Source organism: Phacochoerus africanus, chromosome 3 (genome assembly GCF_016906955.1).
Source record: "Phacochoerus africanus isolate WHEZ1 chromosome 3, ROS_Pafr_v1, whole genome shotgun sequence".
Taxonomy (NCBI): Eukaryota; Metazoa; Chordata; class Mammalia; order Artiodactyla; family Suidae; genus Phacochoerus; species Phacochoerus africanus.
This window is the reverse complement of record NC_062546.1, coordinates 351603-376491: the sequence shown is the minus strand read 5'-3', so window position 1 is coordinate 376491 and position 24889 is coordinate 351603. Positions and strand designations below refer to the sequence as shown.

The window sequence follows — 24889 nt, the reverse complement described above, 5'->3', positions numbered from 1 at the left end:
GCCCCCGCCGCCGACTCCGTCGCCGCCGCCGCCGCCGCCGCCGCCGCCGCCGCCGGGTCCCAAGGCGCAGCCCCGGCTGAGGAGCGCGTCGGCCGGCTGCCCAGCAGCGCTGCGCAGGGAGGAGCAGAGCCGCGGAGCCGGCGGGCGGGCGGGCGCGCGGACAGGTGAGCTCGCGGCGGGCCAGCGGCATCGCGTCAGGCCGGGCGGGGGCCTCGCGGTGACTGGGGGCGGGATGCGGAGGTGGCTGGAGGAGGGCGGGGGCGCAGGGGGGCGCGACGCGGGCTGGGGGGTCGCGCGCCCGTAGCCGGAAATGGCGGCGACCCCCCTCCCTCCTTGCTTCCCTCCCTCCCCGCTCGGGGCGGGGGGCGGCGGCCGGGCCGGAGAGGCGCCGGGAGGCCCAGGGCGCGCGCCGTGGCCAGGCCGCCGGGCCCGCGCTGTGGTCGGCGAGACCTGACCGGCGGCGGCGGCGGCGGCGGGGGCCCAGGGCCCGGCGTGTGCGCGGGGCGCCCACCGCCCTGGGGAGGGGCTTTCCTGTCCAGGGGGCCGCGGGGGGCAGAGCCGCCGGATGCAGCAGCCACGTAACCTGTCCCCGGGTCACGCTTGGAGCTCGGCGAAGTGAGCTTTGTTCCTTGACGCGCTGTAAATTAATCTCGGGGGTGTGAATCGTCGGCCTGGTAAGAAAGAAGTGTTTTCTCTGCGTCGCAAGGACATTATTTGGAGCATCGCTGTGTATTGTCTTGCGGAGACGGTGTCGGGAGCTCTTCCCTTCAGGTTCTAACTTGTTCGTGTTGAGAGGCTGGATTAAGGAGCCCCTTTTTCATGTGCCTGAGACGATTTATCGGAGTGCATTTGGTTGTGCCACACAGGAAGGGAAGCAAAAGTTTCAGTTTTATTTTGATTTTCGTGTTGAGGTTTGATAAGGAGACATTTTAACCAGCCGGTCGTAGCCTAATGGGTGCCGTGCTGGACACCTCTGTCTGTTTACAAACTATCTTAATGACAAAACAAGTGTACTGGCCCGTCTGTGACTTGGTTGCCTAAAGGCAAAGCTCTGAGATTTTATGTTTATTCTCTTGCTCCTCTCTTGTTCAGTGTTGTCGTGTCAGCATCGTGTCATCTGTCAAATGAGAGGTGACGCTATGAGGCAGGACTTAAGGGCTTTGGGAAACTTTATAACCGAGAGCCAGCAGCTCTCCTTTGACCTGTCAGGACTCTGGGACCCCGGGCACCTCTGGGGGCCTGTGGCCAAACCAAGGGCTGTAGGAGCCGCTCTGGCTGGCTGTGGGGCAGGTGCTTCCACTAGCCCTGGGATCTGAGGGTCGTGTGTGTTGCAGGACCCCAGCGCCTGTTCCCCTTGGCCCTGGCAAAAGCAGACCACCCGGGCATCTGTGGTGAGCAGACGCTTAGGTCTGCATGTGGAGGAGACAGCCTTGCTGAGGGACCTCGGCTCTGGAGCCTGTGGCCTTGGGCGGGCACCTTTGTCGGGGAGGGACGCCCCTTGCCACCCTCTGACCCCCGCCGCCATGGCCTCTTGGCCATTCTCTCAACAGACTCATGTGCTCTGTCCTCGGATCTGCCCGGATCCCTCACTTCCTCACTCCTAGGCCCAGTGAGGGCAGGCCTTCCCTATCTTACCTAGAATTCCAGCTCGCCACCTCCGGTTTCCTGATTCCCTTTCCTGTTTAATTTCCCACAGCACTTAATTCTTCTGAAGTCTCTTTAGTACGTTTGTTACGCGTAATCCTTTACTGGGGGGTAAGGTCCACAGGGCGGCTGTTTGGTGCGAAGAACAGTTCCTGGCACACACTCTGTGCCCGGTAAATACTGGTCGAATGAAGGAGAGTGATGAGCTTAGCAGCAGCTCTGCAGCGCCGCGACCTTGTCACTGGGAAGTCATTGTGGGTGAGTGCTGAATAGTTCGGGCGCTGGGTGCTGAGGGAGGTCCGTGGCAAGTCACCTCCCTCTCAGGAAAGGACAGCCAGTCCAGAGGCAGGTCGCAAAGGTGATCTGTGCGGGACCTCCCTGTAAATCTTTTTGCAACTTTTAGTCTCGAGTTTGTTCAGAACGAAAAGGTTTTGTCTGATCTGCCACTGTAACGATGCTTTTAGAAGTTTTGTCTTTGGCCCCCCCCCCCCCCCCCCGCCCCAGGTAAAGCCCACATGCTGTTCATTTGTCGATGAAGTGGCATGAGATGCAGTAAACTGTTCGAGCCACAGGGAAGTGAGCCATTCCTGAGCCTCGGCTCGCTCTCGGCTGTGAGGCTGTTGTAAGCACACTGAACCCTGCTTTGTGACTAAAGGACTTGAGTCATTTGCAGAATCTTCACGCAGAGTGAGTTTATTTTCTTGGTTTTCATTCGTTCTGTCAGTGCGCTGGGTCTCTCTCAGCCCTTTTTGTTCTTGAGTGCCCCTCGCTCACACAGGATGGGTGCTCTGTGCTCAGCCCCAGACCTAGAACTTGAGGTCAGGCCTCCGCACTGGCTCCTGGGCTGACCACCCGCCTGACAGGATGCTGATGCTGCCTCTCCAGGGCTCCGGCCTGAGATGCCTGCATTGGTCCTGGGCTGGAGTGAATGCTCCACAGGTGTTTGTTGAATCAGTGACTAAAGTGCAGTGAGGCTGGGGTAAGGGGACAAGGTGGGATTTATCTAAGGTGAGACTTTGTCTCTCTATTTAAAATGATCATATGATGTGGAGTTCCCCGTTGTGGCGCAGAGGAAATGAAGCCGACTAGTAAGCATGAGGTTGCGGGTTCGATCCCTGGCCTCGCTCAGTGGGTTAAGGATCTGGCGTTGCTGTGAGCTGTAATGTAGGTCACAGACGTGGGTGGTTCAGATCCCGCATTGCTGTGGTTGTGGCATAGGCCGGCAGCTGTAGCTCCCATTGGACCCCTAGCCTGGGAACCTCCATATGCCTTGGGTGCAGCCCTTAAAAAAAAAAAGAGGGAGTTCCCGTCGTGGCGCAGTGGTTAACGAATCCGACTAGGAACCATGAGGTTGCGGGTTCCGTCCCTGCCCTTGCTCAGTGGGTTAAGGATCCGGCGTTGCCGTGAGCTGTGGTGTAGGTTGCAGACGCAGCTCGGATCCTCCGTTGCTGTGGCTCTGGCGTAGGCCGGTGGCTACAGCTCCGATTCGACCCCTAGCCTGGGAACCTCCATATGCCGCGGGAGCGGCCCAAGAGATAGCAAAAAGACAAAAAAAAAAAAGAGAGAGAGAGAGAGAGAGACAAAAAAATAAAATAAGATGAGCCTATGATGGACACAGGTGTTATCACCCTTGAAAAATTCCTTTTTTAACTTAACTCCTTTTTTAAGTACTTTGCGCAGGGCTTGGAGGGTATAACGCTGTGGGCAAACCGTGTCTCAGCCCACGAGGGCAGCCAGGTCTCCTGTCGGGAAACAGATCCCCGTGTCTTCAGGGCAGGAAGCAGAGCAGAGACTCTGGGCTCTTGGTGTGCCCTCCACACAGCGTTCTCCCCAAGGGGCACTTTCCTGTGATCTGGCTGGACACGTCAGATCAGACCCCTCCTGCTCCGTCGCAGTCCTCCGGTCTGGGTGTCAGCAGGGTCTGTGCCAGACTTTCCCTCCTGCAAGAGGGCAAGATTTGGACTCACTGAGTGGGGGTCCCGGTACCTCTCTTACTGCGTGTGGGGGAGGAGCTGGCAGAAGATGGTCGAGGGCAAGATAGCTCGGCAGGTGCGTCCTAGGTGTGAGTGGTAGGGAGGCTGAAAGATGGCAGTCGTCACCTTTTATGAAAATGCTGCCTTCGACAGGAGGAACGGCTCTGGTTTTACTGTCCTGATACCAGGGCCAGTTCTTAGGTAATGACGTCCCCTGAAGCGGATTAACAGCTGGTCTGTTATCGGTCACTCAGAATTCAACCCAGAAGATTTAAGGATTAGATTATCACACAACCTGTAGTTTAGATTCTCTTTCCTCATTCTCTGCATTAATTTTGTGTAAGTATGTTTTATTGCTGAAATGGTGTGTTATGCCTCCGTTCTTGGTGCTGGCAGACAGTAGGTTTTGGTCGTTAGTAGGTAAGAATGGTTTTAAATTCTAAGAGTTTAGCAAATCCGAGTAGTTCACATCGAAATTGCGGAAATGAGGTACAATATCTCATTGTCTGAAGAGGGAGTGTGTAGTGAGACCAGGTTTGGGATGTCACTGAAAATGCCCTTTTTGGGGGCTGTGCCCACACCACAGCCATGACCCTAGCTACTGCAGTGACAACACCAGATCCCTAATCTGCTGTGCCTCAAGGGAACTCTTGAAAATGCCTTCTGAAGTGGTTTCCTTTTCGAGAGTTGTCTGTACACGTGGAAGGTCCACTTCATTCCAAAACACAACTGGTTTTTCAAACTTCCCTGCTAGATTTAGACAGGATGAGCCGTGCGGTCCTTCTGTGCAGCACAGGGAAAGGTGTCCTATGTCTTGGGGTGGAGCATGATGGAAGATAAATGAGAAGAAGAATATATGTGGAGTCCCCCTTGTGGCTCAGCCGAAATGAACCTGCCTGGCATCCGTGAGGACGCAGGTTCGATCCCTGGCCTCGCTTAGTGGGTTAAGGATCGGTGCTGCCGTGAGCTGTGGTGTAGGTCACAGACGCGGCTCGGATGTGATGTTGCTGTTGCGGTGGCTGTGGTGTAGACCAGCGACTACATCTCTGATTCGATCCCCGCCTGGGCCCCTCCATGTGCCTCAGGTGCAGCGGTAGAAAAAGACAAAAAGAGAGAGAGAGAGAGAGAATGTGTGTATATGTATGACTGGGTCGCTGTGCTGTACAGCAGAACTTGTCACAACCCTGTAAGTCAACTATAATTGAAGACAAAGCATCTTAGTTCTGTGGCAGAAACCTTAGTCTTTTATTCCTGACGTGTTAAACCCGACTAACATCTGTAACTTATTTTGAAGCACGTTGTGAGTGACGAGTCCTTGAATGCGTGGGCGCCCGGGCGCCCTCCTCACCGTCACGGTTGTGGATCACTTCTCTGTCCTTTGGGTTTTTGCTTCCCCGGCACTGTGACACCGGCCGCCCCGCCTTTGCGAGATGAACTGCACAGCCCTTTGGCCTCTTCATTGCCGGCCTCTAAGGAACTTCTACCAACTGGTTGTGAAGTTGCAGTCCCGGGACTCAGAGGATTGGAATGCTGACTTGCTGCCCTATCTGTGCCCCACCCCAGCTATCTCTGCGACGGCCAGCCCTTTCGTAGCCCTGCCCTGGGCCTCTTTATCACTGGGCCGAGTGGAAATACGTTACGGTGAAATCGGAACTGGGATTTGTCCCGCTCTGACCCTGCTTCAAGGGTGACGAATTCGGGTGCTCAAGGCCCAAGACCCCGGGGCGCCACCTCCTAGCCCCAGGCAGCATGGGCAGCCGGCCTCGACCGAGCTGGCCGGCTCTGCAGGAGAGCACGTGCCACCGTCTGGCTTGGCTTTGCTTCCTTCTATTATTGGCAGGGATTAGCAGCAGAGCAAATGGTTGATTTTTATCGAGGCGCCCCATCAAGCTTTCCGTTGTTAGGCAGGAGTGTCTTTAACTGTGAGAGTGTCTCTCTCTCTCGGTTAGAGGAAAATGTCTGGGTCAAACATACAGGCTTTACTCTTTTTGTCACCAAGGTCACTCGCTCTGGAAACGCACGGGGTTTTTAACACCTTCTATTTGACACTTTGGTGCTTGTCGAGCTGCTGCTGTAGGTTGGATACTGAAGTCTGAGGCGTGTGTGTGTGTGTGTGTGTGTGTGTGTTTTGCCAGTTGCAGTAAATCCTGCTTTGTTATTTAAGAATTTTAAGTAAACAGGGATAATAGTGATGAAGTAGTGATAAATGGACCTTTTAAGATGTGGAAACCAGTCCATGGCTTTTTTTTTTTTTTTTGGCTTTTTAGGGCTGCACTCGTGACGTATGGAGGTTCCCAGGCCAGGGGTCCAATCAGAGCTACTGCTGCCGGCCTGCACCACAGCCACAGCAACGCCCAATCCCCGACCCACTGAGTGAGGCCAGGGATCAAACCCACATTTTCATGGATACTAGTTGGATTTGTTTCCACTGTGTCACAGTGGGAACTCCCACATCTATTTTTTTTAATTAACTGAAAAAGAAGTTGTATTCTGGATAACAATTTTTTTCCTTTTTTTTTTTTTTTTTTTGCCCGCCTGGTGGCATATGGAGCTCCCGGTCCAAGGATCAGATCCAACTTGCAGTTGCATCCTGCACCACAGCTGCGGCCAATGAGGGATCCTTAACCCACTGTGCTGTGCTGGGGATCGAACCTGTGTCCCAGTGCTCCAGAGGAGCTGCCAGTCCTGTTGTGCCACAGCAGGAACACCCCGGATGACAGTTTGTATTGTGCTGTATTTACCGTGTACTGTGACTCATGAGGCTCTTCCCGTGCAATTTTAATGGTCCGGTTTCTCATTTTGAGATTAAACTAGAATGTCTGTAATTAAAGGATTACCTATGAAGTCTTTCTTAACTTGTCCAAGCAGAGGTGTTTCCTGTGTGAAATGGTTGTGTTTTGCTGTCAGGAGAGGATGCCTCCCCTCCCCCTAACAGCAAAGCCTCGGAAATGATGTGTGGCCAGGCCAGGGTTGATTCGTGCCCATCAGCCGTAATCCCCAGGACTGCCTTGCGAGGTAGCTGGTACCCGTTAGTTTAGATCAGGAAACTGAAATGTACAGGACCCCCCCCCCCACGAAGGGGCGGCCTCAAGAACAAGCCCAGATAAAGCCTCCGCCCCCTTCACCCGATAACACGGCGGTTGCCTCTTGCCTCACCCGCCTGGTTGCGTGACCCTAACTGACTGTTACCCGCAACATCCTTCTCCCTGGTGTGTGTGTGGCGTCCATAGCTCCACACTTGTCTCATCTGCCGTGCTTTTTCTTTTGTAAAAGCTGATCCATGGAATTCCCGTGGGGGCTCAGCGGGATGACGAGCATCCATGAGGAGGCGAGTTCCATCCCTGGCCTGGCTCAGTGGATTAAGGATTCGGTGTTGCCATGAGCTGTGGTGTAGGTCGAAGGGCAGCTCGGATCCCGCGTGGCTGTGGCTGACGTAGGCCAGGAGCTGCAGCTCTGTTTCGATCCCTAGCCTGGGAACTTCCATATGCAGCAGGTGCAGCCCTGGAAAGCAAAACAAACAAACAAAAACAGATCCGTGGCAAGGGTAACTGTGACACGACGTCTTGAGGGGCTGGCCTGGGTGCCCGGTTGGCCAGCCTGTCCACCCAGCTCGGGATCACACCGAGTCCTCGATCCGGCCCGCAGACTGCGGTGCTCTCAGCCCTGCTCTCCTTCGAAGGCCTGTGCAGCCCTTTGTCGGCATCTGTGATTGATTGATTGATTGATTGCTTTTTCTAGAGCCACACCCAGGGCATATGGAGGTTCCCAGGCTAGGGGTCTAATCAGTGCTCTAGCCGCCGGCCTGTGCCAGAGCCACAGCAACGCGGAATCCGAGCTGCATCTGGGACCTACACCACAGGTCACGGCGACGCTGGATCCTTCACCCACTGAGCGAGGCCAGGGATCGAACCTGCAACCTCAGGGTTCCTAGTCGGATTCGTTAACCACTGTGCCACGAAGGGAACTCCAGCATCTGTGATTTAGACCTTGTGCTCGTGGCGTACCTTAAACTGGTCTCAGAGTCTCCGTGTGTCATCAGGCAAACCTGTCTCTTGGTCAGACCCACCTGCTGCTCCCTTGAGTGGCCGGTGGTCTGTCCTGTCCTCCCCCAGATGACCATCCAGCCGACTGACAGCTCCCCTCTGGGTGGTGGTCACGGGGCAGAGCCCCCCTGAGGGAAGGGCAGCTCAGTGCAGTCTCACCCGACGAGACGCCAGCCCCTGAAGCCTGGAAGGCAGGTCTTCTGTATTTTAAAAGGCAAGTGACAGTAAGGCACGTTCATGAACTGTCCATTTTACTTTTGAAATGTATGCAACGGGGCACTCCCACTGTGGTGCAGTGGGTTCAGAATCCACCTGTAGCAGCTCCAGTTACTGCAGAGGCGCAGGTTCAGTCCCCAACCTGGCACAGTGAGTGAAAGGATCCAGCATTGCCGCACCTCTGGCATAGGTTGTAGCTGAGGCTTGGGTTCCATCCCTGGCTGGGGGCTTCCATATCCCTCGGGTGCACCCATCCAAAAAAAAAAAGGTGGGAGTTCTTGTGGTGGCTCAGCGGAAACAAATCGGACAAGGAACCATGAGGTTGCGGCTTCGATCCCCGTCCTCACTCAGTGGGTTAAGGATCCGATGTTGCTGTGAGCTGTGGTGTAGATTGCAGACTCGACTCGGCTCTGGCATTGCTGTGGCTGTGGTACAGGCCCGCAGCTGTAGGTCCGATTGGACCCCTGGCCTGGGAACCTCCCTATGCTGAGGGTGCAGCCCTAAAAAGACAAAAGACAGAAGAAAAAAAAAAAGTATGCAACAGTAATTAATAGTAGCGTTCAAGCTGAGAATTAAGTAAAACATAACCAACCTTTTCTTCAGCGTTGTAAACATCGTTTACATTCTGTCTGTTGTACTAACACAGTTAAGGTGGTGTCTTATTGAGGTAAAACTTACACTCAGGCCAGTCTGCAGAGAGCCCAGGGCAGCAGCCAGCTGCCTGGGTTGAAGAGCCTGTGGCTGCAGTGCCCCGAGACGTTAGGTGTGATGAGGCTGGAGCACCAACAACCCAGTAGCTCCACTGCTCCACCTCCCTGCAAAACACTGTTGTCGGCCGCTCTCTGGTTTCTTTTTATCTTTTTTTTTTTTTTTTTTTTGTCTTTTTGCTATTTTTCTTGGGCCGCTCCCGCGGCATATGGAGGTTCCCAGGCTAGGGGTCGAATCGGAGCTGTAGCCACTGGCCTATGCCAGAGCCACAGCAACGCGGGATCCGAGCCGCGTCTGCAACCTACACCACAGCTCACAGCAACGCCGGATCGTTAACCCACTGAGCAAGGGCAGGGACCGAACCCACAACCTCATGGTTCCTAGTCGGATTTGTTAACCACTGCGCCACGACGGGAACTCCCTCGTTTCTTTTTAGACTGGGGACATGCGAAGGTGTCTGGAAGTGTCTGGTCGCAGCAGTGGTCTGCCTGGGGTCCTCCCCTCCAGCCCTGGGCAGAGGCGAGTGCCTGCTGGCGCCAGGGCTGTGCTGCTGGAAGTGCTCTGGATCTGCCTGCCCTGTTCCGGATGCCAGGGTTCTAGCTTGTTTCAGGCTCCCACACAGAGGCAGTGCTGCCCTGCCCTCGTGCCCGGGGTCTCCCTGGTGTCTGTCACCCGATTCACCCCTGCCGGGTGCCCCTCGGGCAGGCTGAGCAGCAAGACCAGAAGGTGCCCCCTTCCGCGACGGCCCGTGGTAACGCCTCTGCGAGTCGTAGGCGCTGGAGAATGTTCGGCTCCTTTGACGCGCCTCGTGTTCACGCACATGTTTATAGTTATTTTCCTCGGCTTCTGATCTCCTTTTCCTTTTGACTCGTGCACGAGCATCAGTTTAGGAAAGAAAGGTCCATCTGCTTCCTGGACGTGAGTCACTAGTGATGAATTAACTCAACGGACGTTTACGGAAGGGATGCCGGTGCGCGGGGCGCTGCTCAGTTGGTAACATGGGAGGCTTCGGGTGCTGGGATTCATCTTTCTCACTTAATTCTCCCTGTTTTAAGGTTCGGCATCACTGTGGCTTTTCATTCTTCTTAGACTTAAGGAAGAAAGGTGAATGCTTTCGGGTTCCTCTGTTTTCCTAAAGAATTGGGGGATTCCTTACACTTGGAGTTCATTTCAGGTCAGGGGTCGGGCTACCAGGACGGCGGTCCTCGGCGCGATCCCGTGCGCCTGGCCAGCCCTGCGTCCGCCTCGCGCTCCGTGCCCATCTGTCTCTGGAGCTCAGTGGTGGCCAGTCCCTCCCGCCGGGCAGCACATTCACATCTTCTCTTGGGATCGATGACGGTTCAGTTGCACGTGCAGCTGTAACTGCTGTGTCCCAGTGTCCCCAGCAGTGGCCCTCCCTTGTCTTGAGGGCAGCAGGAGCTCCAGCCCCGGCTGCCTCCTGAACGTCCTCTGGCAGGTTTTTACGAGGTTCATCATGGATTTTCAATGAAGATTCCTTCGAAGGAGAGAGGTCAGCTGTCCCTGAAACACCGGTTGTGTTCTGTCTTTAATGTTTTTGTGGGGAGCGAGGTTTCGCTTCTGTGGGTTTAGGAAGCAAAGCAGCAGTGCCCGTCCCAGGGCGCACCCCCCTACCCCCTGAGGGGCGTCTCGCCGGCTGTGTCTTCCCACTGCCTCCCAGCCGTCACCAGATGAATCACCGGTCCCTTCTGTCCTGACTGGAGGTGGCAGCATCCTTGTCTCCCGTGTGACAGGGCTCTGGCCTCGGACTGGCTGGAGGGTGTCGGGCTTTCTTCCTTTTCTTCCCCTCCTCTGACTGCTGCTGCCCTTGTCCCTTTATGCTGTCAAGGCAGAGAAGGTCAGGTTGTGTTTCCTAACAGTACACTTGCCTTCGGTAGCATTCTTGCTGAAAACCCATAAAATGCTTACATTATTTCCACTTGTGGAAACAATGTTTATTTCAGAGCCTGGGTTCCTTCCTCTGGTTATATTTCTCTTTCTAGAGTAGGGCTCCTCTCTCCCCAGGTTCCTCACAGCCTTTTTCTTAGCATCTGTATTTCTATTTTTTAGTTTTTTTTTTTTTTTTTTGCTTTTTGCTTTTTGTGGCCACACCCATGGCACATGGAGATTCCTAAGCTAGGGGTCCAATTGGAGCTGTAGGTGCCGGCCTACACCACAGCCACAGCAACATGAGATCCAAGGCGCGTTTGCAACCTATACCACAGCTCATGGCAATGCCAGATCCTTAACCCACTGAGCGAGGCCAGGGATCGAACCCGCAACCTCTCGGTTCCTAGTCGGATTCCTTTCCGCTGTGCCACCACGGGAGCTCCTTAGCGTCGTATTTTCAGACTGCCTATTGTATGATTTACTATCTTTGTGACCTGGAGCTCTCCTCTGGGCACTTTGTCCTCTGCCCCTGGCAACACAGTGGCTTTCTAGGCTGCCTGTCCAGCCACATTCCTGGGGTGGCCCACTGTGTGCGGGGAGGCTGGTGAGCGCCCAGGGGCAGCCTGGAAACCTCTGTATCTTGAGGAGCATCGCCAGAGACAACACGGCGTCCTCAGTGTGGCCTTCCCACCACTTTCTGTCCTCAGAGGCGTGGGGAGCAACCCTGTCTGCACACCAGGCGGTGTGGCTCAAGGGATTACCTTCTAACTGCTTTTACAGTCCTCCTTGTCAGAGTTCCTGCTGTGGTGCTGTTGGTTAAGAATCCAATTGCAGCCGCTTGGATTCAGTCCCTGGCCCGGGGAACTTCCATATGCTGCGCTGCAGGTGCAGCCGTTAAAACCAACAAATAAAACAAACAAACAAAAAAACCTCCTTGGAATAACTAGGATTAGAATTCTATGCCCAAAATGTGATTTTAGCTTTAGGGCAGAATATAGATGTTTTCACCTATCTGATGACTCGAGCTCATGGTCACTGATACACAGGCCGTGTGCTTGCTGAGCAAAGTCAGTCCCAGAGAGATGACACAGAGGCCGCCGTGCTGCCTGACCAGAGGGCGTGGGATCCGGGAGTGAAAACGTGGGTATATATCCCACAGATTACCTGGGGAAAACAGACCTCTAAGTAAATTTTGGATTGAAGGAGAAAATGGGCAGAATGGGTGAAGGTGGGCAGAAAGGTGTCTACTCAGAGCTACACATCCAGCGTCGCGGGGGCCGGGTGTGCAGTGTGCCGCCTGCAGTTGGTGCTGTGGTATACGTTTGACAGCTGCTAGGGGACTAGATCTGAACACCTCTCATCCAAAGGAGTTCCTGTCGTGGCTCAGCCGCGACGAACCCGACTAAGTATCCATGAGGATACAGGTTCCATCCCTGGCCTCACTCAGTGGGTTGAGGATCCGGCGTTGCCATGAGCTGTGGTGTAAGTCGCAGACGTGGCTCAGATCTGGCCTTGCTGTGGCTCTGGCGTAGGCAGCAGCTGCAGCTCCGATTCCACCCCTAGCCCGGGAACCTCCGCATGCCATGGGTGGAGCCAAGAAGGGAAAAAAAAAAAAAACCTAAACAGAATAGTGTTTGGGGAGAATCATGAGATAGATTTTTTTTTAAAGGAAGGGATGGTAGGAGTTCTTACTGTGGCGCAGCGGGATCAGTGGCAGCCTGGGTGCACTGGGACGCAGGTTCGATCCCCAGCCCTGGAACAGCTGCATCTTGGGTTGTGACTGCCACTCAGATCTGATCACTGACCTGGGAACTCCATATGCCACAGGGTGGCTGAAAAAGAAAATGTTTTAAATGAAAGGGATTGTGATAAATATTGGTTCTCGTGTGGGGAGAATGCAGGAAGTTTCACAGTTACGTAATTTTCTAGTTTTAAATTGAAGAACGGGCTTGTGGTCTTTCTCACTGTGTCCTGACTTGTGTGGTCCATGCATTCCTTTCTGTGCATCAAATACGACATGAGAAAGTATTTCAGCAGAACCAGAAGAGCCCTCCTTTTCAGATGTTTTCAGATCTCAAAGCTGGTATCTGACTGCTTCCTTCGATTGTGGTTTGACTTCAACAGCAACTCTGCAACGTTCGCTGCGTGCCAAGACTGTGTCTGCAAACACAGGCACGATTCCGTGTGCCTGTCCCTTTCCCCCGGAGGTGTCTGTCTCCTGAGAAGCACAAGCGTGGCCCGTGAGGACAGGGATTTTTTTTGTCTGTTTCGTTTATTTTGGTTACTGCTAAATTCCCAGCTTTGAGGGCAGAGTGTGGGATGCGGCAGAAGCTTCGTAAACATTTGTTGAGCAAACAACACAGACATATGCTCAAGGCCCAGGGCGGCTTCATAGAATGTGCAGGGCTCTGCCGTGCGTCCGTGGGGTGAGTGGCTGGGACAGGCCTTCCGGGACCAGGGGGCAGGGTGGCAAGGAGAGCCCAGGACTCTGGGCAGCACTGCCTTGGCCTCCAAGCTAGTATCGGGCCATGAGGCCCAGCGGGTGCAGCGGCAGGAAGAGGCTGTGTCCTCCAGGACCTTGGCAGGCAGACCGGGGAGCTGGGCTTTGGTGCTGCAGCCAGTGGGCTGTTGGTGAAGGACCTGAGTGGGCTGGTGACAGGGGGACAGACTGTGTATCTTCCAGAAAACCCTCCCTCTTACCAGATCCCTGCTTCCTATGGTCGGCAAGCCTGACTGTTAGATCTCACTGTTCCCGCTTGTGCCCACCTGCTGGTCTGCTTGGCAGTCGCCAGGGCGCACCACAGCTTTGCACAGGTGCCCCTTGTTTCTGAAGGTACGATGCTCCTGACTCCTGCCCTGGGGCTTGAGAGCACCTTCGAAATGTAGTTAAAACAGGCCCAGTGGGTTAAGACCCCCACGTAGTGTCCTTGAGGGTGTGGATTGGATTCCTGGCCTCTCTCCCTGGGTGAAGGATCCAGCATTGCCGCAAGCCGCAGCGTAGGTCGCAGACACAGCTCATATCTGGCGTGGCTGTGGTGTAGGTTGGCAGCTGCAGCTCCAGTTTGACCCTTGGCCCTGGAACTTCCATATGCCACAGGCATGGCCCTAAAATGCAAAAAAACCAAACCAAACCAAACCTGGAGTTCCCGTCGTGGTGCAGCGGAAATGAAGCTGACTAGGAACCATGAGGTTGTGGGTTTGATCCCTGGCCTCTGTCAGTGGGTTAAGGATCTGGCGTTGCCGTGAGCTGTGGTGTAGGTCGCGGATGCTGCTCGGATCTGGCGTTGCTTCGGCTGTGGTGTAGGCCTGAGGCTACGGCTTTGATCTGATTCAACCTCAAGCCTGGGAACTTCCACATGCCACAAGTGCGGCCCTGAAAAAAGACAGAAAACCAGAAAAGAAAAAAAAAAAGCTCACAAAAACCACACGCTGAATTCCGTCTCATCCCCCCCCCCGGGGGGGGGGGTACAGGCCTCGGTAAGGACCCCCCATCACCACAGCAGGCGCATCCTGGACCTCAGGGCCTCAAGGCCTGTGCGGAGAATACCTGGTCCCCAGGGCCCTTGGGGCTTCTTGAGGTGCTGAGCTTGGAGCTCTGCCTGGGGTGCTGAACGTGGGGGTGGGGGGGAGAGGGGCCGGTAGCAGGCAGGACTCGAGAGCGTGGAAGAAACGGCCACCATGGAGGCCGCGGCACGAGCCAGGCGCCAAGGGGACAGTCCGCAGTTTATTCCTCGGGCAAAATCTGTAAGATGGTTATTTTTTTCCTGTATTAGAAAAACGTTTATTTCTTTAAATCGTTGAAGTATACCTGCTCACTATAGAAACGTCCGAAAATGGGAGCTCCCTGGTGGTCCAATGGTTAGGACTTTGTGCGTTCCCTGCTGCAGCCTGGGTTCAGTCCCTGCTCTGGGAACCTAGATCCCACATCGAGCTGCTGTGCACTGTAGCCCCCTGCACCCCCCCAAAAAAAAAGAAAAGAAAAATTAAGAAAGTAAAATCTTGGAGTTCCCGTCGTGGCGCAGTGGTTAACGAATCCAACTAGGAACCATGAGGTTGTGGGTTCGGTCCCTGCCCTTGCTCAGTGGGTTAAGGATCCGGCGTTGCCGTGAGCTGTGGTGTAGGTTGCAGACGCGGCTCGGATCCCGCGTTGCTGTGGCTCTGGCGTAGACTGGTGGCCAGACCCCTAGCCTGGGAACCTCCATATGCCGCGGGAGCGGCCCAAGAAATAGCAAAAAGACAAAAAAATAAAAAATAAAGAAAATCTTGAAGTGCCCTGGTGGCTCAGTGGGTTAAGGATCTGTCATTGTCACTGCTGCAGCTCTGGTTGTAGCTGTGGTGCAGGTTGGATCCCTGGCCCAGGAACTTCCGTGTGCTGCAGGTGAGGCCAAAAAAAAAAAGCAGCAGCAGCAGGTGATACAGCAGAGTGATTGGCTTGCCTAGCGACTCCTCCAGGGTATGCGTTTCCTTGGTGGCTCTGAGACGGGAGATGCCACACTCGTGCAGTGGCATCTCTTTGGCCCTCAGCCACTCTTAAGTGGTGCTGGTGAGTCACAACTGGGGTGAGACGGGCAAGTTCCCCAGGGAGTTCTCTTTAGTCAAATTAAGTAGCTGACTGCCGCAGGATGTCTGGTCATTTGCTTTAAAGAGCAGACGCAAAGGTGTTATTGATATTTTTCTAGGGATGGGGTCTGAAAGCCAGCAACTGTTTAGTAGGTGCTGAGTCACTGAGACTGAAAATGTTTGTCAGGTTGGTGTTTCTAGAGAAGTTGTCAAGGATCAAAAAAACCACTTAGCTCCTTGTCGTTAAACCAGACAAAATCATGGTACTTCTGCTGTGAACTAAATGGACAGAATACTTAGTGATGGAGAGTGGCCTAGACTATGCCACTACCTCACCAGCGTCAGAAAAAGGGCCTGCCACCCACCAAGGGTCGAGGGCCCTGTGCAGGCCTGCCTGGGCTGCAGGGGGAGGGGGGGTCCTTGTGTCGAGAAGCCTTCAGAACCAGGCACTGAGTCCTCACGCCCTGATGGCAAAGCCCGCGGTCGCTCAGATGGCAGTGGGGCTCATTTTATTTTCTGCCCTCAGCAGTGTGTCATCCTCCCTTACGCTGAGGGCCCAGGTGGCTCACCTGGGGTCCCTCGGCCGAGCGCCCGTGACTGCCAGCTCAAGGAACCCCATGTGGAGGAAGATAACCCGAGTGCTGTGGTCAGGAGGCGGGAGGACCCTGCCGCCTGCAGGTGGGGTCCCAGGCTCTCCAGCTTCAGCCCGGCCCCAGCATCATCTCATCACACCCCGGCCTGTTTCTCCATCTCCTTCCTCAGATAACTGAATCACGGTGGTGTACCAGCATACTTTCTTTTCTTTCTTTTTCTTTTTTTTTTTTTTTTTTTTGGCTTTGTAGGGCCGCCCCCACGGCATATGGAGGTTCCCAGGCTAGAGGTCCTAGGGGTCCAATCGGAGCTGCAGCTGCCAGCCTCCGCCACAGCCACAGCAGTGCCGGATCCAAGCCACATCTGCGACCTGCGCCACAGCTCACGGCAACGCCAGATCCTTCACCCACTGAGCGAGACCAGGGATCGCACCCGTGGCGTAGTCGGATTCGTTTCCACTGCTCTGTGATGGCAACTCCAGCATGCTTTTCCCAAACGCTTGTATTCACCCCTCCTTCTGACCTTACACTTGGTCGACCATGGCACCCTAGGCCGAGGGTCTCTTCTCCTTCGATTAGAAAGCTGCTTTGTTCCGGGAAGTTCTCCATTTGCCCGGGACGTCTTGGCAGGGCCGTGGTGCTGTGCCCGGTGGGCCTCGGTTTCCGCCCTCGTGTGCCCTCCCAGCTGGGTCTGTCTCCTCTGCTGACTGCTTTCTCCCAGTGGGCTGTGTTCTCTGCCTCCCAGACCCCCAGACCGATGCGCTCTGGAGGCCTGTTCTCGCGCTGCTGCCTCCGCAGGCTCCGGACTCGCGTCTTCTCTGCACGTTGGCCTCGGGCTGTGCCAGGCGCCTCGAGGCCGTCTGCTCTGCGGCCCGCTGCGCTGCTCGGGGGCTTTTATCCTTGGGTCCTTGTTCTTCACGGTTCATCGTGATCTCTGTCTCCGAGGGCATCAGGACAGTTTTCAGAGCGCTTTTAGGTCTTCACAAAAATCCAGGGGCAGGTGGAGTTCCCCGGGACCCCCGCCCCCGCCGCGAGCTGTGTGCACACCGTGCACGAGTGTGAAACGCCAGCCCGGACATGTGCTGACTGGCCCGCGGTGCACATCAGGGCTCACTCTTGGTGTTGCAGGTTCTGTGGATTTTGACCAGGTAGAGGGACACGCATCCCCCCCGTAGCATCTGGTACTTCCATTGCCCTGAAAAGTCCCTGTGAAAAATTGCCTGTTCATCTTCCCTCACCCCTGACCCGGGCAACCCCTGATCTTTTTACCGTCTCCCTAGTTCTGCCTTTTCCAGAACGCGGTGGAGCTGGAGTCACACAGTCTGCGGCCTTTCTGATTGGTGGCTGCTTTCACTTAGCGAAATGCACGTGGTTTCCTCCCCGGCTTCGCGTGGCTGGAAGGCTCGTCTCCGTCGGGGCGGAATCGTGGCCCACAGTCTGGATGCTCCACCGTTTATCCGTCACCTGCTGGAGGACGTCCTGGCTGCTTCCGAGTTTTGGCAGCTCTGCCTGCACCGGTTTACTTCTAAGTAGTAGCCAGTAACCGCACAGGGATTATTAGATGAGTGATGAACACGCGTGTGGTTTAGTGTTAGACTCTCAGGGTTTTCCTGGGCACCTGTCAGCAGGCGCTGACCCTGTTCGGGTCAGAGAGCGGACGGGCTATGGTGTCAGCCCCTTAAGTTTGTGGGAACTTGTGTGAAGGTCCAGAGTGTGACGCGTCTACGTGGTTTTTGATCTGTGTGGAGTCTGTAGATGCCAAGTGTCACAAAGGCGCCACTGAGGTCGTGGTGGCTGCTAGCCTTCTTCTCAGTGCTGGCTTTTTCCTGCTTTTGTGTGTGTGTCTCTCTGTTTCTGGGGCGGGGGGGTGTTAAAGTTTTTGTGACTGTGAAATTGTTTCTCCCTTTAGTTCAGTCAGTACTTAATGCGTTTTGAGGGTTTTTTTGGTTTTGCTTTTGGGGGGGGTTTGGTCTTTTTAGGGCTGTACTTGAGACACATGGAGGTTCCCAGGCTAGGGGTCGAACACCACAGCCACGCGGGATCCGAGCTGAGTCTGCAGCCTACACCACAGCTCACAGTAACGCTGGATCCTTAACCCACTGAGTGAGGCCCGGGATCAGACCCGAGACCTCATGGATACTAGTCAGGTTCATTAACCGCTGAGCCACAACGGGAACTCCGAGGCTGTTTTTGAAGTGTGTGTATCTCTCGCAGACAGTGTGTAATTGGGTCTCGCATTTTTATCCCTTCCGACAGTCTCTTTTATTGGAGGCTGAAGCGTTTCATTTCCCTTGCAGCTTTTTAACTCTGCCTCCTTGCATTTTTTTTCTTTTTTTGGCACCAGCTGCAGCATATGGAAGCTCCCAGGCCGGGGGTTGAATCCGAGCCAGAGCTGGGACATATGTCAGAGCTGCAGCAATGCTGGATCCTTAACCCACTGTGCCAGGCTGGGGATTGAACCAGTGCCTCCCCAGAGACAAGCTGGGTCATTAACCCCCTGGCCACAGCGGGAACTCCTCCTCGTAGCTTTTCCTTTTCTTTTTTTTTTTTTTTTTTTTGGCTGTCCTGCGGTATGTAGAGCTCCCATGCCAGGGGTCAGATCTGGGCCCCAGTTGTGGTCTACACTGCGGCTGCACCACCCCCAGATCCTTTCGTCTGCTGTTCCAGGCTGTGGATCAGACGTGCATCCTGGCACTGCCAGAGACACCACAGTGGATCTCGTCTCAGTGCGTCTTTGTGTGGAGGTTGCTCTAGATATAGAGTAATCACACTGAAGTTTTACATCTACTTAGGGGCAGTATTATTGCACGATTAGAAATTGCCCTAACATGTGCCCCGGCGGGACCACTCCTCCCTCCTTCCTGCCGTAGTCGAATGTGTTAGGTGTGTACATCATGACCCCACGAGGTGGTGTGGGGTTGTGTTTTGTTCTGTTTTGTTTTTGCTTTTTAGGGCTGCACCCGAGGCACATGGAGGTTCCCCGGTTAGGGGTCGCATCGGAGCTGCAGCTGCCGGCCTTCGTCACGGCCACAGCAACGCGGGATCCAAGCCGCGTCTGCGACCCACACCACAGCTCACATCAACGCCGGATCCCTCACCCACTCACTGAGCGAGGCCAGGGGTTGAACCGGTGTCCTCATGGACACTAGACACAGCGGGAACGCCACGCGGTGTGATTTTGGGCTGAAGCAGTCGAGCGGGGTCCGGCGCGTCCGCTGTGCACCTGCAGGCGGCTGCGTACCTTCTGATGTTTGGCCTGCGCTCTTGTAGGTCAGGCTGCCATGGCAGACCAGCGACAGCGCTCACTGTCCACCTCGGGGGAGTCGCTGTACCACGTGCTGGGGCTGGACAAGAACGCAACCTCGGATGACATCAAGAAGTCCTATCGGTGAGAGCCTGCGCCTCCCGCCCTGTGCCTGCCTGTGCCGAGAACCCTGCCTGCCCTCCTGGCCTGGTCACTGTTTAGGCGGCCCCAGTTCCCTTGCATCTTTGGGGTTTTGTTTGTCTGTTGTTGTCTTTTTAGGGCCGCACCCTCGGCACATGGAGGTTCCCAGGCTAGGGGTCGAATCGGAGCTGGAGCCACCGGCCTGCACCACAGCCACAGCAACTTGGGATCCGAGCGGCATCTGCAGCCTACACCCCTGCTCACACAACGCCGGATCCTTAACCCACTGAGCAGGGCCAGGGATCAAACCTGCATCCTCACGGATGCCAGTCGCATTTGTTAACCCCTGAGCCACGACGAGAACTCCCCATTGCATCTTTGAATGTGGAGTGTGTCTCCTTATATAGCTTTTCACTTGTCTTAATGTGTTCTCAGCAACAGAAAGTAGTGCTTTGGGCATAATGCACCCCTCTGCCCTGGAGCAGACGGCTCCGCAGGGCAGGTTTGGCCGAGCTGAGCTGCGCCTCGCCAGGTGCCTGGGAGGGATGCGTAAGGTCCTCTGTCTCCTCAGCAGACACAGCGTAGGCTTTGCTGCGCCCCCCTGCCTGTCTCGCCGGCCGGCAGGTGTGCAGTGAGCGGCCAGACCACCAGGGGGCAGCAGCGGGGCAGGCCCGGGGCAGCTGCCCGCAGTCGCTTCTCACCTGGGCACCTGCTCCTGTGCATGGACAGGGCCGGGGGGGGGGGGGGGGGGGGGGGGCTGAACCGTGAGACGGGGGTGGGTGAGCGCGTCTCCTGGACCTCCATCCCCTGAGGAGCATGACATGCAAGACCAGGAGATGGTTGTGGCTTGCAGGAAGCTGGCCTTGAAGTACCACCCTGACAAGAACCCCGATAACCCGGAGGCGGCAGACAAGTTCAAGGAGATCAACAACGCCCACGCCATCCTGACCGACGCCACCAAGAGGAACATTTACGACAAGTACGGCTCGCTGGGCCTCTACGTGGCCGAGCAGTTCGGGGAGGAAAACGTCAACACCTACTTCGTGCTGTCCAGCTGGTGGGCCAAGGTGAGCGCCGCGGCTGGGCGGCCGCCCCCTGCTGGGTGCTCCCGGCCCCGTGGTGGGGGCAGGAGACGGCCCTCTTGTGGGCGTGGCTCGCTTCGGCCCGTGTCCACAGAGCCGGGCAGGGGCAGCTTGCGCCCACGGTTTTAGACCCTTGCTTGTCTTTGCTTCCCGGTTTTGCTCCACATGCTGGTCACGTGCGGCTCCAGCTGGGCTCGTCCCGCAGCTCGGAGCTGCCCGCGGCCGGCCCGCTGTCCCCTCTGGGGCACCTCCCCTCGGGCCGTCCGCCTGCCCTGCCTGAGCGGACGGGAGCCCCGTGGGCCCAGGCCCTCTGCAGCTCCGGGGGGGGGGCCCTCTGCAGCTCTGGGGGGCCCACTGCCCAGCCCGCTCCCTCCCCGCAGGCGCTCTTCGTCTTCTGCGGGCTCCTCACCTGCTGCTACTGCTGCTGCTGCCTGTGCTGCTGCTTCAACTGCTGCTGCGGCCGGTGCAAGCCCAAGGCCCCCGACGGCGAGGAGACCGAGTTCTATGTGTCCCCCGAGGACCTGGAGGCGCAGCTGCAGTCCGACGAGCGGGGTGAGCGCCCGCCCCTGTCCGCCGCGCGACGCGGGGCCAGGGCGGGCCCTGAACGTGTCGCCCTGTCTCGTCAAACAGGAGGGCACTGACACTGTGCGGGAGTGTTGGTGGTGGCGGCGGGACTGTTGAGGTGTGAACGCGGACGCTGGAGGTAACAGCAGCGCAGAGGGCGGTCCCCACGGCGGACTGCGGGGCCGTAGCGCCAGGGACCGAGTAGGTGGGGCGGGGCCGAGGGCACAGGTCACGGTGGCCTCTCCCCGCTGAGCGCTTGTCCTACGACCTCGGACCCCGGCGGAGCCGCCAGGCGCCAAGGGCGCCGCCGGAAGCGGGTCTCAGGCCACGGGGCGCGGTGCAGCCTGCGGGCCCGCCCTCACGCCGGCGCCTGTGCTCTGCTTGCAGAGGCTGCAGACGCTCCGATCGCCGTCCAGCCGGCCTCGGCCACGGAGACCACCCAGCTCACGGCCGACTCGCACCCCAGCTACCACACCGACGGGTTCAACTAAGTTCAGGAGGAGCTGCGACGAGAGGGCCAGCGCCCGGCCGGCCGCTCAACCTTCGAATCATGAACTGTAGTCACAGAGCTGGCGCGGGAGCCGCTCCGGCCACGGGAAGGGCAGCGCCCGCCTGCCCGCCTCTGTGCCCGCCCGCCGTCCGTCGATCCCGACCCACGAAGCGCGTAGCATGCAGTATTTAAAGCAGTTTAGCTACGGTCTTCTGTTGTTCCTTTCTTTGACAGCATGTATGGGTTCTGTTCCATGTCCGTCTGTGTTGTGGGCGTGTTGCAGCCAGGCCGTGTTCACCCGGCGGGGCGGGGCGGGGGCAGGGGGGCGCCTCAGGGCTTTCGGTCCGGTCTGTGCCCTGGGTGGACGGCCCGCGTGGGACAGGCCGGGAGCTGTGGGGGCTGCCCGCTGCCCTCTGCGCGCGGCCGTGTGGCCACAGGCAGGGCCCTTGGACTCAGGCGCCTGGCGGGAGCCGGGCCCAGCCGCCCGGCGCGGCCCTTCCGTGGTGTTGGTCCCGAGGACAGTCGGTGCGGCCTCTTCGCCTTGTGGGCTCGGCCTGGCAGCGGGCGTTCCCCGTGTGCGGCTGTGGCGGACGCTGCAGGAGGCTCTGCTGAGCGCGGTCTTGCCGTGTCGGACCTGAGGCCGGTCCCCGCCCCCTCGCCAGGCGTGGGAACGGTCCCGCACTTTCCCAGGCCACGGGCCGGATGCACAGGGCCCCCTCCCGCAGCCCCCGCTCCCCCCGCCTGCACATTGTCTTCGCCCACCTCCCTGCAGGACCCCCTGGCCCTTTCGGGACCCCCTCAGAATCGCAGATGGCAGCAGTGGCTCGGGAGTCGGGGGCTGAGAGTCCTCCCCCGTGCCACCCAGAGCGCCCAGCCGCCCCCTTCCTTCGCGTGGTCCCTTTGGCTGGTGTTGATGGCTCGGATAGAGCTAGAGGCATCGGACTCAGAGCAAGGACCAGCTGGACCAAAGGCGCACTCTGGGTAGGGGGGGGGTTCCGGGAGGCCCTGGGCCCTTCGGCGTGTTCGCCCGCGGCCGGGCCACGGAAGCCCTGGGAGGGCGCTCCTGCCTGGCCTGCGCGTGGCACTGCCGGGTTTCTGCAGAACGAGCCGAGGGAACCGCCAGTGGGAAGGACGGGGTGGGGGCCGCACGCAGGGAGGTCAGATGCACCTGGAGTCACTGTCGTCGTCGTTGTCGTCCCCCCCCCTGCCCGCCCCCACCCCCGCCGCCGCCGCCATGGCCCGAGCACTCCAGGAGCCGTGCTGGGGGAGGCCCCGTTTTGTTGGGGGTTTTGTGCGGGAGGATGATCACGGAGGCGCCCAGTGAGGGAGGTGCGCCCTGATACTGAGCTAGAAGGGCCCTGGGCTCGGGCTGCTGGGAGGGTTAGGAAATGCACCGTCTCACCGCCCAGGACGGGGAGGAGGCCCCACGCAGGGCGGTCTTCACTGCCAGTTCCCGTCCAGCAGCAGGAGTCCAGCCCGAGGGGGAGTCTCTGGAAGTAACTAGGAAGTGAGTTGTTTTCCCCGAACGGCCAAGAACCCAGCTCAAAGCTTCGGGCAGGAAGCCGCCCCTGCACCGTGTCTGTGCTCTTGTTTTGTGTCCAGAAGCACTGAGGCCCGTGGCACACGCCAGTGGTCCCCTGCCGGGGGTCTTTCGGTTCTAGAATCTTACGGATCGTCTCCTAGAAACATGACGCTCCCTGGAGGCCCCGGTGGCGTGGGAAGGAGGGGCAGGTCTGGGTCGAACCCGTCCCCTGTGGGGTTTGTAGAAGTGAGATAAGTGGTGAGTGATGACAGCAGCCCTCAAGCCGATGCTGATGCTGCCCCGAGGCCCAGGCCCCCGGGAGCTGAGCCCGGGTCTGGACCACCCCCCGCCTGACCCAACCCGAAGCGTGTCCTCTCTGGGGTCCGGGGCAGAAGCCCTTCCCAGGGGTCTACTGTCCACACTCGCAGGCCGCCTCCTGGCTGGAGACCAAGGTCCCCGGGTACCCTTCGCCCGCGTGGCTGTCTGTTCTCTGGGCAGCAGTGTTGTGTCTGGAGGGGTGTAGCCGCGCCTGTGGTCGGCAGGGACAGCTCTCTGCCTGTCGTGGTGGGGACAGGAGTGCTGTGGGCCTCACGCTGGGTGGCCCGCTGTGGCCAGGGCTGGGGGACCCGAGGGGTGGGTGGGGACGGGGCTGTGCACGTCTCTGTTTCCGCGTGGTGACTGGTTCCTGGGTCTTGGGGCCTTACCCTGCTTCCCGCTGCTTTCGCTGTGAGCCCTCCTGCTTTTCTGATCAGTCGAGTGGGACCCGCTGGGCAAAGCCTGGGCGCGCTGAGCGGGGCGGGCGGCGTGTCCACACTGCTGGCCGGGGAGCCCGTCCGGGGCGGCCTGGTCAGCATCTGGAGGGAGTGCGCCCGGGAGAGCCCTGCCTGTCCTGGCTCAGTGCGTGCGCCCGGGGCGGGGGGGGGGGCAGCTTGGAGGCTGTGACAACGGGCCTGATTGCATTCCTCTGGCGGCTTCTGAGCTGTGAACTCTGTGACCCGGGACTCACCTGTTGCGCTCCTCCTCCTGTGGAATTGGCAGCCAGCTCTGTTTCCTCCTGTCGTTTCAAGCACGGTTGGCGTCGTCTGCTGTAGGTGTGGGCAGTGTGTGTACATATGTGTATATGTATATATATCACGCAGCAGGCGTGACTGCTGCTGTCCAGTGGCGAAGCAACAAGTACAATAAAAATCGGCTCCGAATTGGCCTCTGGTTTCTTGACGAGTCGCGGTGGGAGCCGGGCCTCGGCGTCTGGTGTCCTGCTCCTTGCGCGGAAGGCAGCACCGACCCCGCTGTGCGCCCGGAGCCGGTGCCTGCCCCCTGCGAGTCCAGGGCGGGGGCAGGGCCGCCCAGGCGGCGACTGGGCAAGCGCTGCCCATCCCTCCCTGGGCCCCGTTGCTCTCCTGACCCAGAGGTGGGTGGCACGGCCCTGTGACGCTCAGGTGGCTGGAAACCCTCCCTCTCTTGAAACATGAAAGCCAGTTTATGCAGCAGATGGAGTCTGACAGCTGTGCTCAGAGGGCCCCTGTCCTGCCCACAGAACCACCCTGCAGGTTCCTGGGGAACCTGGGTTCCTCCAGGCGGGGGCTGGCCGCGGCTCGTCTCTGGAAAATGGGGTGATGTGGCGGGGGAGGCAGTTTACACTGAAACGTTCCCGACGTGGTGAGAAGCCCTGTGCGGGTGTGGGGACCGTTGTGGTCCCCGTGCTGCTCTCGTCCTCCTGGGGCCTGACCTCTGCCCTGGCGCCTGCGCACACCGGGGGCCAGGCCAGATTCCCGTGGGGGCGGTCTCTTCTGTCTGAATGTTGACCTGTGATAAAGATACGTGTAAAATAAATGTTTTCACCGCAGACCAGGTGTATGTCTTATTTCCTGATTCCTGCATAATCCCGTTTGAGGGACAGCTGACCTTGGAGGCCCTCCCGAGTCCCCTGGGGGGCAGGGACCCCACCCCCACCTGCCTGGCCGAGTAAGGGCACGCCCTCCGTCTTCTGGAGACGGTGCCTGGGCTGGAGGCGGGGCTGGGTGAGCCCTGAGCCACGGGGCAGCTTGTCTTGTCGGTTCCGGAGCCTGCCTGGGATGTGGCTGGCAGGCCAGTGGCCGACAGCCACCGAGTCCCACTGTCCCCACCTCTCCACCTGGCTGACCTTCCTCCTGCCCATGCCTCTGGGCGCCGTCCCTGCCGCCCTCGATGGCGGCGCCCTGCATCCCCCCTCCTGTCGGCAGTTG

General features: G+C 57.9%; 1 protein-coding gene across 3 annotated transcripts; it reads left to right on the top strand.

The window, feature by feature from the left end:
* Nucleotides 1-20: 20 nt before the first annotated feature.
* DNAJC5 (DnaJ heat shock protein family (Hsp40) member C5) lies at nt 21-24510 on the top strand. Of its 3 annotated transcripts, XR_007133773.1 has the most exons (6): nt 21-164; nt 18892-19009; nt 19860-20073; nt 20469-20640; nt 20719-20791; nt 21040-24510. XR_007133773.1 is itself a non-coding variant. In XM_047770607.1 (5 exons), exons 2-5 carry the CDS (start codon nt 18903-18905, stop codon nt 21141-21143), a joined length of 597 nt encoding a protein of 198 aa, XP_047626563.1. In that variant the 5' UTR covers nt 21-164; nt 18892-18902; the 3' UTR covers nt 21144-24510. The 3 variants fall into 3 exon arrangements, 2 of the variants coding, with proteins under 2 accessions (XP_047626563.1, XP_047626564.1); XM_047770607.1 differs by lacking the exon at nt 20719-20791; XM_047770608.1 differs by lacking the exons at nt 21-164; nt 20719-20791 and adding an exon at nt 584-674.
* The last annotated feature ends 379 nt before the right edge of the window (nt 24511-24889 follow it).

Excerpts from the sequence above, each read along its gene's own strand:
- DNAJC5 (XM_047770607.1), top strand. The coding sequence starts at position 18,903 with ATGGCAGACCAGCGACAGCGCTCACTGTCCACCTCGGGGGAGTCGCTG. Across the intron at positions 20,074-20,468 it reads TGTCCAGCTGGTGGGCCAAG|GCGCTCTTCGTCTTCTGCGG; the intron begins GTGAGCGCCGCG and ends CCCTCCCCGCAG. Across the intron at positions 20,641-21,039 it reads GCTGCAGTCCGACGAGCGGG|AGGCTGCAGACGCTCCGATC; the intron begins GTGAGCGCCCGC and ends CTCTGCTTGCAG.